Source organism: Myxocyprinus asiaticus, chromosome 40, assembly GCF_019703515.2.
Source record: "Myxocyprinus asiaticus isolate MX2 ecotype Aquarium Trade chromosome 40, UBuf_Myxa_2, whole genome shotgun sequence".
Lineage (NCBI taxonomy): Eukaryota > Metazoa > Chordata > Actinopteri > Cypriniformes > Catostomidae > Myxocyprinus > Myxocyprinus asiaticus.
The window spans coordinates 10,967,814-10,986,542 of record NC_059383.1 but is presented as its reverse complement, the minus strand read 5'-3'; the positions used below and the strand labels follow the sequence as shown (position 1 = coordinate 10,986,542).

The 18,729-nt window shown below is 36.9% G+C and overlaps 1 protein-coding gene across 3 annotated transcripts in view; it reads left to right on the top strand.

Moving 5' to 3' along the window:
* The window catches only part of LOC127431287 (transcription factor COE1-A-like), a 175,263-nt gene extending 158,251 nt beyond the window's left edge, over window positions 1-17,012 (top strand). For 2 of the 3 annotated variants that reach the window (XM_051681665.1, XM_051681666.1), the window contains exons 12-17: window positions 3,288-3,353; window positions 3,749-3,920; window positions 4,347-4,526; window positions 10,099-10,293; window positions 10,664-10,732; window positions 13,735-17,012. In XM_051681665.1, the coding sequence (XP_051537625.1) occupies window positions 3,288-3,353; window positions 3,749-3,920; window positions 4,347-4,526; window positions 10,099-10,293; window positions 10,664-10,731 (681 nt within the window). In that variant the 3' untranslated portion in view covers window position 10,732; window positions 13,735-17,012. The remainder of the gene's footprint in view (window positions 1-3,287; window positions 3,354-3,748; window positions 3,921-4,346; window positions 4,527-10,098; window positions 10,294-10,663; window positions 10,733-13,734) is intronic. The other variant, XM_051681667.1, reaches the window with a different exon arrangement.
* Window positions 17,013-18,729: the final 1,717 nt, after the last annotated feature.

The window sequence follows — 18,729 nt, the reverse complement described above, 5'->3', positions numbered from 1 at the left end:
ATTGTAAGTGCCTCATTGTAACCCAGATTTTTGTTTTTTAACGAAAGTTAGGGACAAGTCAAGCATTTTTTGTGTGTGTGTGTGTGTGTGGTAATCAACATTATGCCACAACTGCTGTCAATTAAGCTTAACTTGTATTGAACCTGGAATATTCCTTTAAGATTTCCCTACTGATTTGATGTCTGTTTGACATTTTGTATGAATCACAGGACCTGGTCCAGAGACAAAGACGAACACGGAGTCTTTCTTTTTACATTTTACCAGTGTGATGTTTAGAGTTCATAGGCCTACAGAGTGTTTTTGATATACAATATTCATCATTCACCTCTGCTCCCCATCTTTTGTGCTGTATCTGATTGATGTTTTGGATAAACTCACACGTATTGGAAATTCACCACCTCCAGGCTGCCCCTTTTTAAATCAGAGACTTTCGCTCGCCCATATCCCATTCACGTTCTCCCTTGCCGGGCTGCAATGGGACTCTCCTCCGCCTCCTCACTCCCGCTGCAGGATGTATCGCTCTAACAGCTCCCTGTGATGATAATTAGAGGTTAACACAGTGCCAGCATGGCCATAATTGAGTGAATTTAGCACCTTGGACAGCGCACTAAAACTCCTCATTGCTTGCCTGACCCCCCATCATGTTTTGTTTGTGCGTTCGTGTCTGTGTGTGTGCGGGGCGACACACCCCAGGGCTGATTGAGAGGTAATATGTTCCAACACAGCGCTCACACACATGCTAAGGGGCAAGATCCTGGTAAGGGTTGCATGCAGAGGAGGAGAGCAATTTTCTGCCTGTCACTCTGTTAGCTGGAGCAGAGCCCTTCTGCATTAACTTCTTTCAAAGACCTCCCGCACACATATATACAGGACAATGAAGAAAAACATAAAGGAAACTATATGTGTTTGAGAACTGCATGAGAACAGTTTGTGTAATTCAAAAGTTGTGATAGAACAGCACTATCACAAAAAATTTGGACACATGTTAATCTCATGTTAAATTAATAGGTCTCATTCCTGAACCATGAGCAGTGCAAAATTCGATGTAAAATGTTTGTATGGATGCTTATATGAATTCATGATTGCTTTTATGAACAATTCCCATTCATATTAATGCAACAATTTATGTATGAATACTTCTGCGAATGTAAAATTGTTTTACAAATGATTTACCGTCTTAAAGAAGTGATCATTTAAGTTTAAGTACAAATTATTTATGTTGATATCGGGACAATTATTATTATTATTATATATATTTTTTTTTTAATTATTTACATACATATTAATGTACCAGTTTATGTAAGATTGGTTTTATGAACAAAATACATTCATATGAATGCAACAGTGTACGTAAGAATAGTTTTATGAACAATTCACCTTCTTATGTAAGAGATCATTTAAGAAGAGTTTTACAAATGATTTACATTGATATGAATGTGACAATTTACACAAGAATGATTTTAGGTACAATTTACCTTAATTTGCATGTGACCAATTCACCTTATGTAAGCGATAATTTAAGTAAGAATGGTTTTACAAATGATTTATGAGGTGAGGCCTGGTTAGCTCAGCGAGTATTGACGCTGACTACCACCCCTGGAGTTGCGAGTTCGAATCCAGGGTGTGCTGAGTGACTCCAGCCAGGTCTCCTAAGCAACCAAATTGGCCCGGTTGCTAGGGAGGGTAGAGTCACATGGGGTAACCTCCTCGTGGTCGCGATTAGTGGTTCTCGCTCTCAGTGGGGTGCGTGGTAAGTTGTGCGTGGATTGCGGAGAGTAGCATGAGCCTCCAGATGCTGCGAGTCTCCGCGGTGTCATGCACAACAGGCCACGTGATATGATGCACGGATTGACGGACTCAGAAGCGGAGGCAACTGAGACTTGTCCTCCACCACCTGGATTGAAGTGAGTAACTGCGCCACCATGAGGACCTACTAAGTAGTGGGAATTGGACATTCCAAAATTCCAAGATTTACAATGATATGAAAATGACAATTTATGCAAGAATGGTTTTAGGTGCAATTTACATTCATTTGCATGCGACTATTTACACAAGATTTGTTTTACAAACTATTTACATTCATATGAATGCAACAGTGTATGTATGAATAATTTTACGAACAATTCAACTTCTTATGAAGGTGATAATTTAAGCAAAAGAATGGTTTTACAAGTTATTTATGTGACAATTTACACAAGAATGGCACAATTTGCATTCATTTGCATGCAGCATAAGAATGGTTTTACGAATTACTTACATTCATATGAATGCATTAATATATTTAAGAATGGTTATTCATATCAGTGCAATTTGTACATAAATTTGTCCTGCTTGTCTTTCATGAATGAGACCCAATGTGTATTTGTATGATCCATGATCACATAAAAAGCATTTTAGATTTTTGATTTCCACATGTAAATTTATGTGATCACACCATAAACATTTCGAGAATCTTGTGAAATGTTCCAAAACCATGAAAAAATAACCTGATGACAGTCGTAAAATGTAAAATTCATGTCCGTATTCATATTCCTTTGCTTATTTGCCTTTGGTTGCTTTCGAACTTGAATGACAAACCTGTATATTGTGTTCCATGTTACATCATTTATCGCTCTGAAAATTTGTTCGGAATACATCGTTTAGCATTTTTAATTTCTCGGCCAGCACTTCTCCCATGCTAATAGATCTCATGCTAGTTTGATAATGTGGCGATATTGCACAAGCCACATAATCACATTATTAAGCAACAAAAAAAGCCACTAATGTTTCCCAGCCATTGCACTTAAACAATCATGACACTCGCCGTTCTTCTTCCCCATCATGTGACTGCGCTGAAAAGCGTATGTTAAAGTAATTATTTCTCATTAGCGGGAACGCATTGATTCCATCTCTGATGTACCGTCATCACAAGAGCTCTTACGAGCACTGGCTTTCTGCTGAGTTATTGCCCAGCACTGCGAAACCGAGTGACCTTCACTGCAAACATAGATTGCATTGTCCTTCCTCAACGCAAAGCAGATGTTTGCTGAAAACTAAGCTTTTTCATTCTGACAGACCCTGAACAATTGAGCAAACATCAGCTCCATGTGTTTCACTTGGCTGTGATGTTATTAAATGGAAACTCTTTTTTTATATGTGAAAAGGAAGAGCATCACATTGTTTAGTTACTAAGCCAATTGGTGACAAGTATGTATTATAGATTGTACATCTACAAAGATTGGACAGAGGATGGAACTTGTTTTAAATATTTTTCATTTTATTTTCTCTGTGTTTTATTGTGAATTCAGGAAGTGATTTTAAAGAGAGCTGCAGATCTGGTTGAAGCACTTTATGGAATGCCCCACAACAACCAGGTGAGGAACAAACATAAAAATTCTGCACTATGTTTAGGTCACAGATCAAATGTCAGCAAACTTTTAACATTGACCGTGTTAATTTTGTATAAAGGCCAGATTTCTTTGCTTCCATCAAACAATCTCAGATAATGCCTTGACAACATGTATCATTAGGTTTTGCACAAACTTGTGGGGTCAGTGCCACCTTAAGTGCATCCTGTCTTTAAAACAAAAAGGGGACCTACGAAGTTCAACTTTTTACCCAAATTGTTAAGCTCATAATATTATTTGTAATGAGAAATTTTGTATTAAAACATGATCACTTAAAAAAAAAAAATATTCACTACTTTTGGACCCCACTGTATATCCCTACAATGTGTTAAATTGTGAGATGATGGCTAATTTTTCTTTAGGAAATCATTCTTAAGCGAGCAGCGGATATCGCTGAGGCCCTTTACAATGTGCCACGAAACCACAACCAGCTGACAGGCCTGACCAACAGCTCTGTGCATGCGAGCATGATGGGAGTAAACTCCTTCACTGGACAGCTCGCTGTTAACATCTCAGAATCGTCTCAGGGCCAGGGTAAGATATTCTCTCTCTCGCTCTCTTTCTTTATCTCTCGCCCTCCTTCACACACACTTGCACAAGAGCAATCTAAAGAGAAAATGTGTTGGATAAAGTTATCTAAGCTGGGGCTTTTATGATGTGATTCTTGAGAATTCAAGAAACTACTCCAAGAACTTTTTACACTTGGGATACATATTAACCTTCTGCATTGTTGTCCCTTTTGGTTACATTTTGAGAGTCATTTCTGTTAAAACTTTGACTTTATATAACATTCTCCAAAATGGTCTTTTGGACATGTGCCATGGCAGTAGTTTCTGGGGTTTTTTGTTTGTTTTTTTGGACATATACCAAGTTACAAAACATTTTTGTAATTGATTGTACTTCCACTGTACTTGTATTATATGTAAGGGTTGACTAAGTTGTCTGTGTGTCTGGCTGCAGGTTTCAGTCGTAACACGAGTAGCGTATCTCCGCATGGATATGTGCCGAGCTCCACACCTCAGCAGAACAGTTACAATACGGTCTCCACCAGCATGAATGGCTACGGAAACAGCACCATGACAAACCTGACCGGATCCCCGAGTTTCCTGAACGGCTCTGCCGCCAATTCGCCCTACGCCAGTGAGTATCAACTTGGGTCCCAGATTTGAGAAAGAAAAAAAAGTAATGAACTTTGGCATATAACTTACACTGTTTTTTTTTTTTGTTTTTTTTTTTTTACTGTGGAGAGCTATGCCATTTTCGTCCTGGCAGATGATAAGATGAATGAAAAAAATCATATTTATTTCATAGTGAATATTACCAGATGCTTGGGAGTGCACTCTTTTGACTTGGTCCAGTAAGCAAGCATCTGGAAAACACCCAGAACAACATGGCTGAGTTCAATATCGCATACTACCCATCAGGGGCATAGGAACAATCTGAAAAGTGGGGGGGGGGAAATATTCTAAATCTCATCAGCCTCTCTTCACAATATGACAGTTTTACAGAATTTTTAAGAATATATGTGATGAGAATGTGATTTTTTATTTATTAATTTTTTTTTATTTTTGAGAATATGTGGTATCATTTGAAAGCATAACAACTGGACTTTTAAGAAACATCGGTCAATCAAGCATTTTTATGGTAGAAAATATACTGTTTATACACTTATACTGTTTCTTAGGCTTAAAACACTGCTTTTATGTCAGTCAAATATAATCTTACCTGAAAAATTTCAGAAGCTTGTGTCACCTCTCTGTCTACACTATGCAACAACATATGCTACAAACATCACCATTAATCTAATTTCAATATAATAGCCAAATGAAAACATGGATGATTCAAAGAACAAAAGCATTGTTTATAAAATTAGATGTATACTATGACATATGATTATTGTTATCACACACATGACCCTAATGAAGTCCCAAATGTCTGTCCCCTTCAGATATTTTTTGGCTGGTGGTTGTACAATAGACATTATTGGTCATTCAGTGTTTCTGTGAAAAAGATTAACAATAAAGACGTCCAAGATTGAAAACTCTTTAAAAGCACCTAAATGTAAACTGTTTTCATTGTTCAGCAACATTAACTTACAATAGTAAAAGATGACTACTCTTTTTGCTCACATCTTTGTCTCAGGTAGATTGCATGTTGTCAGCAGCTCAGTGTCTGTTGTGCTGCCTGGCAGGCTGTTGGGTTCATTAATATTAATCACGTTGTCTGCGTTCGCCCGAACTGATTTGCTGAATCAAAATGAGAATGGTGACATCTGAGCGCTAGCCAATGTGAATACCGCTTTTGAGTTAGTTCCGCCCACTGCAGAAGCAACCAGCTGGTAGAGGCTTCTGCTGGGTCTTAAAGGCTTTGTTTTATGCGAAGAGCTAAAAATTTTCTCTTGTACTAAGATTAAGCAAAATAAACGTCTTAAAATGTAATTATTATTTCTCGAAAAGTGTGTGTGTGTGAATTTAGTTATTTCTAAAAGTGAGGGGGACATGCCCCCCCCCCCCATAATGGTTCCTAAACCCCTGCTACCCATACTACTCTTACTACTTCTGTCATGTCTGTCTATGGCAGAAATAGTAAGAGTAGTATGGTAGTATGCCATTCCAAACTTGGCCAAAATTGAACCACCTAGAAACCACCCAGAACACTCTATTTAACCACCAAGAAACCACCCAGAACACCTTAGCAACTGCATTGCAAGACACTAAAACCATTTAGAACTCCTTAGCAACTGCACTTCAACAATCTAACAAACATTCACACCTACAACCTACAGTAGTATTATTCACTTTTGCAAGGGACAGCACGACTCACATTTTCTCCAGAAATGTTAAAATAAATAAATAAATCTAGTTGTAATGCTAGGCATTTCTTCCTATAATTGGATCGATGTATGATTCTTAATATTTCCCAAAAGGAACTCTTTAGATCTTGGAATTAGAATTTGACAGCAGTTTGGCTTACTGTAATTCACATGCTGCAACAAGCTCTTCTCTCCAAACAAACTACTGTGTTTGGTGCATAATCATTGCGGGATGTCTGACAGGATGGGCCTTTAGGTCTGATCGAATTCCCAACTGGTATTTCCCACAATTTTCCTCTCTGCAGTCTGTATTCAACAGCTCTAAGAAAGTTCTCTCCTCCTCAACTGCCAGTGCTCTCTCTTATTTACTCATTTGACAGTGCTACTTCAATCCAGCTGTTGTTTATTGTGCTAATTCTTAATTGCTTGCTCTTTTCAATTAACCAGACAGAGAGAAAGTGAGAAAGAGACAAAAGAATTGAAAACAGTCATATAGCGATGTGTTTGTTTGGCTTAATTATGACTTGAGCATTGAGGGGTGTGTGTTGGACAAACAATCTGACACTAAATCTTCAAAAAGGCGAGACAAGTGGCATGCGAGTCTTTAAGAAGCAAACCCCCCACACAAAGGAAAGGAATTTAGCAACCAGCCCACTTTACCCTCCGATGACTCTCTTTTAAGACCTCCCAATCCTTTTCCAGAGACAAAAGGGAAAGTTGTTGTGCTAGACTGCTTCTATCAAAGTTACATTCCATTTTGGTCTACGAATTAAAGACAGTTAAGTGAATCAATACAGTAATTTAAAGGGTAACAATTCAATTGCACTACTAACATTCTGCAGTGTTAACAAGTATTTTAAAAGGCTTGTAGACTCCATCAGACACATTCAATCAAGGCCAAAGACCGCTGTTAAGCTTCCAGTTTTCAGTAATTGATAAGTTAGGGCTTGAAAACAATGTACCATTCTTTTAAGGTTTCGGCTGGCTGATGTGCTAAACTACTTCAAAGTGGGAACAACAATACATTCAACCATTGAATTCATGAAATCATACTGCCCATATAGCTGATTATAAAATTAGCCCATGTGTGGGTGCTAAATGTTAAAATTGAAGTATGTAATTTCCGCACCATTAGCAAAACCAAGCGGAATTACAAAAATATTCAACTTGGTCTCATATAATCAAGTCACTATACCTACATTTTTGCTAAATAATTTTTTTCATAGCTGTTGAAAGTGATGTGGCAGTTTCCTGGTGAAAGGAAGACTAACGGCGCTACAGCAACAATAACTACATTTCCATCCAATTGTTTTTTTGTGACAAAAAGTGTAGCGCATCAAAAAGTTTACCGATATAGCTGATGGAAACGCAAATTGTCACTAAAAGTGTCGACATAATATTTTTCCGTTTAACTCTAGCACATAAACTCTTTCAATACTTCAAATGTCGTGTAAAACTGGTTTGAAAACACTTTTTGTCGAGAAAATTGGCATTAACGCAAATATGTAGTGTCACATGACAGAATTTACCCCAATCGTTAGCCTGTGCTAATCATGCTGACAATGTATACATCCTTGAAAGCCAATTTATTGTACATGTAGCATTACTCACACTGTTATGGATTGGTCTTAATGGCATACCTGCACAGATCCGATGCTGCAAACACATGCATTTCCAGGAGTGCCAACACAAATATCTCGTATCATGCACCAAGTGCAAGGAGTTCAAATGAATGGCCACTCTTTGCGATTAATTTAATTGCGGTAGACATCCATTTATTCATTAAAGTTGCTTTTCCACACCATTCAAAATAATAGACGGCAGTCATGGAATTAGGTCACAATACAAAAACAACAACAACAACAACAACAAAAACATATTTCTGTGCACAAAGATGTTTTAAATTAAAAATAAATACACAATACTAGGAAAAAAGCATCAGTGTGCTTTTTTGGAACACTCAATTCTATAAAATTATTGTTTATACTTTTGAAAAAATGCTGGCAAAATTCCCTGTATTAAATAAATTACCAAATGAATAAAACATTACATTAAAAAAAAATAATCAAACGCAAAAAATAATATTGTTAGGTCTATATACTTGCCATTTATTTACACAAACTTAAATTAGCCTTACCCTGTTCTGTAGACAAATAAAATCGGCTGAATGACATTTTCTACACTTCAAGACTATAAACTATCAGAACTATTTGTCCAATGCTGAGTTCACTTTCATAAAACAAACTTTTGATCATTTTAAAACGTTTAAATATTTTAAATCTAACTCTCTTTACCTCTGATCACATTTGCTGAGCTTCTTCAGAAAATGTCAATTGCATTATGATGCTTAAACTGATTTTAGATGACAATCAAGTTCAGTTGGTCATTAAAAGTTGCTGGACAAATATGCGGGACATAATGCAGTTGTGATGGCAATGCTTTAGATTAGATGATTGTTCAAAATAGCCTATTGAATATCAGTAAACCCTGATATTACACTGCATCAGTTTTTCTTTAATAGTTGTGCACACAGCATATACACATCGATGGATGATCCTTATACTAAGACCGAAAGTTTCCCCCACTACTTGGTGCAGGTTGCCAGCTTGAACAGGGCCATGACGATTCGCTTTCGGGTTGGAACCGATGGCAACCTGCGATAGGCACAACGTCAGGACCAATATTACAGTCCTATCAGAAGGGCAACTGCTCCCTCTTGATTGCAATTCCTCATCTTCTGATTGCTTTTATTTGTGAAATTAAAATGACAGTAAGCTGGCTAATTTAAATGAATTGTCTCAATACTCTCCCCATTTTACCAAAACTTTGGGGTGAAAAAAATAGGGACATCTGGGAGGCGAAAGGTACACAATTAGCGATATACATACATTTCTGTATGGAAACAGCTTAAGGGCAGATTTCTTTTGCGATAAACCAAATCTTATGCGACAAGTAAGCATGGCGTCATCCAGCACACCATTTTTATCAATAAAAGGCTTCCATTTGAATGGAAACAGGCAGAAGACGGCAAATTTTGCAAACATTTGTTTATGCATTTTCACTTTGTCGATAACAAAACAGTGCGAGAAGTGGATGGAAACAAAGTTAATGACTTATTTCCTTTCACACAAATCACAAAACAGCAGATTATCTGTTCATAGGTGTTTACTTTTCGCCCTGTTCCACCCACATAATGCTTTCTTATGACATCAAAACACATTTACTATAGCACATTTGCATTACATAACCAACTACATTTACAAGCTTTTTTGAGTGTGATCAAACTGCAGTAGCTCAACTGAGAGCTGTTTCCCAAGTTTCATAGAAGCACCTCAAAATGACGTTGTGTCTCCAGCAATTACGTTTTTCTTCTCACGTTCGTTTTTTATAAGATTATTGGTTAGTTTTAGGTTTAATGTTTAGGGTAGGAATGTAGGTTTTGTGGATTTAAAACTTGATAGAATATTAAACTTAAAAACCTCATCTGTTTGGGGGAAATTTAACCCGCTTTTAGCACCACTCAGTGGACATTTCATTCGGACTTGAAACTGCTGCGATATGTGCAAGAAGCCCCATAATATCGTCTTGCAAAAATTACGCAACAGTCAAGTTTTTTATTTTTTATTTATTTTTTATTTTTTTTATGAGATCAGGTTCAAATATCAAAGTTAATAAAATATCCCAAATTAAATTGGGATAGGAGGACATTTTTATTATTATTATTATTATTAAGCAAATAACACACTTCAAGGTAAAGAAAGAAAAATGTTCCTTGAGGAATATTCAAGCAGTTCTCTCAAATTGTTTCTTCTAAAGTGATTCACTAAAATTGAAACGAAAGAATTTTCATTCCATTTGTCTTTCCGTTATATTCAAAATATATTTGTCAACTTCTTGCAGTTGTTCCCTCCAGCCCCACCATGGCCTCCTCAACCAGCCTGCCCTCAAACTGCAGCAGCTCCTCTGGGATCTTCTCCTTCTCTCCAGCAAACATGGTTTCAGCTGTGAAGCAGAAGAGCGCCTTTGCTCCTGTCGTTCGTCCCCAGTCCTCACCTCCACCCACATGCACCAGCACCAATGAGAATGTTCTCCAAGGTAACATTCAGTCTTTCACACATTATTTGAATGCCTTTAATGATGCCATAAACATTTTTTCATTGTTTTTCTATATTTTTGAAATATTTAAAACTACTGCAATGAAAGGGATGTTGACAAAAAAACATTACTTGATAACACTGTGTTGCATTGCAACACATCAATGGAATAAAGAGTCTTTTTTTTTGGTTGTGCATATAACATTAACACCACTAAAGTCCATTGAGGAACTTTGATGTAGTAAACTAGCAGAATGAATGTCAAGCCTTCCCTTTGACCATATGCTCACCCATCATTCAGTCTGATATTAACCCTGATACTCTCTCTCTCTCTCGGTCCCTTCCCCTCTTCTTCTCTCTACTGCCTTTAGATCAGTCTTTTGTCGACTCTAACAAGTACTCCACAGCCAGCGCGCTCCAGGGCCTGGCCTTCTCCTGAAGTATGTTACTCATCTATACTCTTTTCATATTCACTGTTTCTTTATCCATCCATCCATCCATCCACCCACCTATATCCATCCATCCATTTTTACCAAGCATGTTTGGGAACAGAATGTTATTGCTGTGTTTTTTTAAAATGTAGACATGCCTACCTCTCATTACTCTGTCATTTCATTTTAATCAATGCAAGTAATTTACAAAGTATGTCACGTGCAAAACACACTAAGGTCACTCCTCCTAAATGGTGCTTCAAACTGTCCTGCCTGCAAGCATCAGTAGGCATTAGCAGTATGTTGCAGTGTGTTAGAACGTGTGAATGTGCTCTGTTCCTCACGTGTTGACAAGCATGTCCTTACAAGCCGAGAACAATGAAACCAGCTGCTTGCAATCAATTAGGAGTCGGTTGAGACAGTCTTAATAAAGCATTTCAAGTGTCTCATTTGTGCCCATTTTGAACTGACGCTGAAAAAATATTAGGATTTATCTGAAAGGACTATGGTTTGTTACGCAATGTGTAGGGTGACCAGATTCCTGCTTGTGGAAAACGGGACAGCCCCCTCTCAGTAAAAATGAAACTGCCATATCCTTATCTAGGGTCAGATCAATGCGAAGTAGAGGGTGCATCCGCATCTGTAGCTGTTGTCACCTTGTATTTTTCGCTGGCAGCAAATCTTCTCAATGTGCACTTGTCTTTCAAGAGTTTATCGTAAAATGAAGAGCAGTCCAGTCCAAAATTAAAATGTACAAAAGGCATTGCCTTCATGACTGTTACACTGAGTCGAGATTTATCCGGTGTCCATGCTGCGTTCATTAATGAGAACACGCTCCACAGATGCAGATGTCCCAGGCAGGCATAAAACAAACTCCATGACCTTGGCTAAGACTCCGAAGTTGATGGTCTTGCTCTCCAGCTCACGAAAAACGTCTATCCATCTCTTAGACATGGCTGTCTTGTTCATGTTCCACACAGTGATGCGGAGGGTGACAGTGTTTTTAACGCAAGCCCACTCATCAAAGAGCGTGGTTTCGTCAATCAAACTGAGAGCAGGGATTCTGGAGTAGAAATGTTCGAGGCTGCTCTGAATGTCTTTCCACTCTGGGATGTCTCTCAGTAGGGCTCCAGTGAGCAGCTCTGATTTTGGAGGTAATCCACCGATGCTGAATAAAAGTTTCTCACTGCACAAAAGAAATCATCCGCTCGCATGTCACCAGCTTCAACCAGAGCATCCAACTGCTTTTTAATGTCAGAGGGTATGAGTGATTCCTCCAGCCTGGCCTGCAAGACTTTTCTCAGGTCATGAATGTGCAAAGCTATGGCCGTGCACAACAGAATGAAAAGCAAAAAGTCCTTCACTTGCGTGCACCTTGTCAGATTCGGAACTTTGCTTCACAAAAAAATCGCTAACACTTGGTGTGGCACACTTACTTTTAGCAGCATCCACATGCTTTTTTGTATGAACATGCTGCGCGATGTCGGTGCGGCCTCCATGGGCGATGGAAAAGCGAGTTACACAAATCTCACACCTCACTTTACTAGGCTCTGTCTGTGACTCCTTTTTTTTTTTAATTTAAACTCTTTTTAAAGATCTTTATTAAATGTACATGCACGCTTCCTTGACATTTTTCCAGCCGCAATTTCATCTGTGTGCTCTTTCAAACTGACTCTTCAATCAGTTCACTAACTGGACGTCTATTGATAGGGGAGTGTGATTGGATAGTTTAATCCAGTCATGTACTTCAAATAGCACAGTGTAATTTTATTGGTTTTACAAGCTGTATCCTTGGCTACCTTTGATTAGAATACTTGCATGACTGAGAAAGCCGCATAGGCGATAGAGAAATTTCAGGAGAGGGGAAAACAAAACATTTTTCCGAATAAGTTGGGACACTAGAAAAAGTGCTTAAATATGGGACTGGCCCAGGAAAAACGGGATGTCTGGCCACCCTAGCAATGTGAAAACAGATTGCAGTGTTTGAAGAATATGTGTGGAAAATATGAAACAATGTTGAATCTCGTAACCGGGCTGGCCTCGCCTCTGCTGTTCCATCTCTCTTTAACTTTAAAGTTAAAGTTTAACTTTAAGTTGGTATGTCTCAATTGCTCAGTTTATTGGCAGGTTTATTTAAATAATTATGTCATCAATATTAACACTGTAGGTATTCATATCATATGTAATGTTTACACGTTTCATCTCATTCCAACCCCTGATGTTTTCTTTATTCAGTGGTACACAAAAGTTATTTTCCTATGGTTAGTTTTAAGGTTTAGGGAAGGGGTTAACTAGAATTTATAATGAGGTTTAGGTTTGGGGTTTGGGTTAGGAGTTAGGAGTTAAACTTAGGAGTTAAAATTCGTAATAACATTGTTCATTGCTTTGTTTATTTTTCCTCTATGGGGGTAAAAGTTGTAAATGTTTGTACTCGTTTGCTTTTTTTAAGATTTTTCCAACTCGTTCCATTATTATGACTTGTCATGAGACAGGGTTGAACATACACAATCCCAAAGCGGGACTCTCATTTATTGTTGAAAGATTGAGTAACTTTTTCGGAGAAATACTTTTTTTTAAATGGAAATTTTATTTATTTATTAAAAAAAAAAAAAAATAAAAGGAGAGGGGGCTAATACAAATAAAGTAATTTTCACTCTTTGTACGGCTGAATTTAATTATCATTAAACATCAACAAGTATGAGACACTGTCAATATTTTGTCATAATGTCATATTATAAATATATTATAAATATAATAAAATCAACCTCTTAATATTCTATTAACCTCAACGTATTCGTAAAAATATGAACGTTTCTACAGTTGCTCATGCATAAAGGCTTGACAATTCAGATGTTGTCAACATGCAAACGTTCTGAAATGTATGTGTGCTAGAACCACACTTTACCTACAAATATCCACGAAATACCTTTGAATACTAATAAGATCTCATTGAATTGTTTACAGAGGACAGTAAATTAACACTTGGCCTGTCTCTCTCTCTTTGTTCACAGTGATCCCTGGAATGATCATTCCTCCCATGTAGGGTGTGTTTGTGTGTGTGTGCATGTGTGTGTGTGTGTGTGTGTGTGTGTGTGTGTGTGTGTGTGTGTGTGTGTGTGTGTGTGTGTCAGCGTGTGTTTGTGTTTAGAGAGACAGAGGAAGATGAAACACACTCTTTCATGCCACTGGCTTCACTAAGTGTGTGCGGAAGACTCCGGTGATGGACTGACCTCACAGTCGTGCTCTGAAGGATGACAAACTCCAAACTCAGGCCCTTTTTAAACTCAATCTGCTTTGAAACAAAAACATAATAGAGGTAGAACAATACGAGAAAAAAAAAAAAAAAAACATTGAACTGAACTATTGTACCTCCCTGTTTTGATGTTGAAATTTGTACTCATCTTGTAGACACTTTTTAAGATAAGGGGCAACAGCACAGACAATGCTTACCCACCCCACACTATAACATGAGAGGTCTATTTATTTTAAAAGCTTAACAGTTGTTGTTTTGCCATCATATTTGTGTGTTTCTGTGTGCATCAACCTTTTATGAAATGACCTGACACGATGTTGCAGTGGTTTCTATTTATGATTTTGTATACTAAATGAAGGATTACCAGTGATGGCCCACTGAATTTGAAAAATTGCTTTTGAATTTAAAAAGGAGAACTTAAAAAAAAACTCTTTTAAAACATCTTGTTCAGTTAGTTTACAAATGTGCCAGCAGCGTGAATCATTATTAAACTCCTTAAAGGGATAGTTCACCAAAAATAAAAATGATGTAGTCATTTACTCACCTTCATGTCATTCCAAAACAGAAAACTTTAAAAAGAAGATATTCAGTCACGATTTACTTTCATTGCATCTTTTTTATTTTTTCCATACAATAAAATTGAATGGTGATTGAGACTTTCATTCTGCCTAATATCTTGTTTTGTGTTCAATTGAAAAAATAAAGTTTGGGATTTGGAACAACACATGGGTGAGTGAAATATGACATAATTTTTATTTTTGGTTGAATTATTCCTTTAAAAGTCCTAAACTGATATTGTCAAGTGGTAAAAACATAATTTTTGTTCCTTTTCCATGTTTGAAAACCACTAAAATTGGTTATTGCCAAAAAAAGAACTCCTCTCTTTTGCATTGTTACTATCATGCCATAATTTTTACACTCATCTTCCATCATATTTGTTAAAGGGATAGTTCACCCAAAAATGAAAATTCTCTCATCATTTACTCACCCTCATGCCTTCTGAGATGTGTATGACTTTCTTTCTTCTGCAGAACACAAATGAAGATTTTAAGAAGAATATTTCAGCTCTGCTGGTCCATACAATGCAAGTGAATGGTGTCTAGAATTTTGAAGCTCCAAAAAGGACATAAATGCAGCATAAAAGTAATCCATACGACTCCAATGGTTAAATCTTTATCTTCAGAAGCGACATGATAGATCAATATTTGAGTCCTTTTTTACTATAAATTCTCCTCCCTTCCCATTAGGTGGTGATATGCATGAATAATTCGAATCACCAAAAACAAAAGAAGAAGAAGAATGTGAAAGTGAAAGTGGAGATTTATAGTAAAAAATACTTAAACATTGATCTGTTTCTCACTTACACCTATCATATCGCTTCTAAAGATATGGATTAAACCACTGGAGTCATATGGATTACTTTTATGCTGCCTTTATGTGCTTTTTTGAGCTTCAAAGTTTTTTATACCATTCCCATTTCATTGTGAGGACCAACAGAGCTGAAATATTTTTTCTAAAAATCTTTGTTTTCAGCAGAAGAAAAAAAGTCACATCTGGGATGGCATGAGGGTGAGTAAATGATAAGAGAATTTTCATTTTTGGGTGAACTAACCCTTTAAGATCAGACAATTCCTTCTGATCTTGAACCCTGTTTTATCTCATAAAATCATTCTATAATGCAAAAATGCATAGACCAAACACTTACCCATTGTTATATAAAATAAATGCTGCACAAAGACAAATATGCATCATACATGGAGCCAAGGGGATCAAATAGCCCTAAACTTTCTAAAGCGATTACTGCCTTCTTTTTATCTGATATAATGAAGGATTAGTTTTTGTTGAAGAAAACACAAATGAGAGAATCTTTTTTAAGTTTGTTGTATTTGTAATCTTCATTTCTTTCATTTTAATCTGTTTGTTTTGTAGAAAAACTGTGATTACATTCATCATTTATTTTGCAACGTGTAGTGCTTCCTCTAGCAGATAATGAATGTTAAGACTGAAATTACTGAAATATTGCAGGAAGAAACATTGCTCGGTAGAGCCATTTTGCTCATTGGTTAACACCAGAATCATGTAGATCAATCTGATTTTAGCACTGTGAAAGCTCTGTAATGAAAGACTGAAGATCTAGATGAAGCCATTACTTTTGTTTGGGTTCTAGCACGTGTGTTGTGTACAAAGTGATAAATATGTTTATGATTTTGTCTTTAATTTTGCCAAAGTCATTGTTTAAAATTTATTTATACATCAGAAAAGAGTCATAAGGCAGCTTTATACAACCTAGTGTCACTGATATAATGTTTAAGCCACACTTAACAGATCTCATTGACTTTAGCTCTGAAGTTTTCATGATCAAAAAGGGATATATGTAGGAAATCCATAAGAATAACGTACGTGTATCGCTTGAATTTGTACATGCTTCAAATCTCTTTTCCTCGTGTTATGTGTTTTCGCTCATAATCTGCTTTTGTTATTATGTCATCTGCCAATTTGTCTCCATAAATGTGATTTTGAAACTTTATTTGTATAGCAATTTTGTATTTCAATGTACAACCATGCTTTAAAGAAAAAAAAAAAAAAATTATTCCATTCACGCAAATCAGGTTTTTGGGGGTTTTCATGTCTAATGCAAAATGTGTTACACCATTTATTTTTTTTTCCATATGGCAAAATTAGATAAATTAGATAAATAGTAAATATTATAAGGCAATGAACTTTGAGGATACATTCACCAGGTAAACAATATAAGTATAGCCTTATCTTTTTAATTTGTTTCTCTGGAGTTATTGCTTTAATGCACAGTGAATATAATATCTTTTTCCTCAAGTTTTTAAGGGGGGAAAAATAAAACAAATATCAATTGTCAATAATTCCACAATCCTTCCACAATCTCGTGGAAGTGTACCAACAGTTTATTGTCTTAATGCAGATTTCTCTTTTTACATTATTTATTTATTTTTAAAAATGTATTTAGATGGCTTGTTTGTTAAATAATAAAAAAAAAAAAAAAAAAAAAAAAAGGTAATTGAACTATATATAGTAACAGCACAAGAGTCTATACGGTTATTAGCTTGTACATCTCATTCCATGTCACTGCCTTTCCTCTACAATCCATATGTCACCTCGTAATGATTTTCATCACATTACAAAAAGTTTCTTCGTGTTGAATTTTTGTGGTTCCCCGACTCCTGATGTCAGTTGCTTATTTATTTTATTTTCTGAATTGTGGCTTTCCCCAATATACAAGATTTCATAAAATGGGCATAAATTGCAAAGTTATCATTTGGTGGTCACTTGATTATTGATTAATACTGTATATCACACATCCGAACCGACAAAAAGTCTGCTATTTTTCCTGTTGATCTCATACTCTGTCAAAGACTGGACTTTCAGTGGGCAGTTATTACTGGTGAAAAAACTATAAAAAGAAACTACTGTAAAGATTATGATTTTTAATTACCTTTTAACTGTAAAATAACTTTTTGACTTTCACAATATTTAATTAAAATTTCCTCTTGTCCGTGACTGTTCATTCCTTGTGCATTTATTTATTTATTTTTAAATCACACACACACACACACAAAAAAAAAAAAATGTAATACTGAAAAGTGGTAACCTGAAATTGTTACCTCTAGGATCTATTTCTACTTGTTTTAACCCATAAAAATTACTTTCGTTGGTATAACCTAACTTTTCAGGTTAATTTAGTCAGATTTAATAAAATGTATTTGAATAAAGCCAGTTTATTTAGATGTTACCACATGAAGTATATCTTTTAGGTTATCTGACAAAACATTTTAACCTTTTTAAAAAAGAGTTATTTAACCTTTATATTCAGTTCAGATTGTCTTACTGTTGTTATGTTCATATAAAAATAAAAATAATAATTTTGAAATTAACCTCTTATTTTCCTTTAAATTCTTTAGATTAGTTTCCCTGACCTTGCACAGGGTCTGTACCGAGGGGTGCCTCGGTCAGGGCGTACAAAAGTGGGCAGTGGGAGGATTCCCGGGAAGCAAACAGGTCTACCTGTGCTCGACTGAATCGACTCCAGATCAGCTGGACCACCTGGGGGTGGAGTCTCCACTCTCCCCTGAGCGTAACCTGTCGTGACAGTGCGTCCGCTGTGGTGCTGAGGTCGCCTGGGATGTGAGTGGCTCGTAGCGACTTGAGGCGCTGCTGACTCCAGAGGAGGAGACGGCGGGCGAGTTGTGACATGCAACGGGAGCATAGACCGCCTTGAATGTTGATGTACGCTACCGTCGCCATGTTGTCCGTCCGGACCAACACGTGCTTGCCCTGGATCAACGGCCAGAACCTCTGCAGGGCAAGCAGTACAGCCAACAACTCGAGGCAGTTGATGTGCCAATGCAGCCGCAGGCCAGTCCAGGAGCCGGCGGCTGTGTGCCCATTGTATACGGCACCCCAGCCCGTCTTGGAGGCATCTGTCATAACCATGACGTGCCTGGAGACCTTCTCTAGGGGAACTCCTGCCCGTAGAAATGCTAGATCTTTCCAAGGGCTGAAGAGGCGGCGACAGATTGGTGTGACGACCACGCGATGTGTCCCGCGGCGCCATGCCCATCTCGGGACTCGAGTCTGAAAAAAGTCCCCTAAATAAAGTTCATTCAATATGAAAAATACAAAATAATTTAAAAAATTACAAATATAATAGGGATTATTATAAATATAATAATTAAGATATTCAGATTGAACTGAACTGCATTATTGTGGCAGATGAATAATG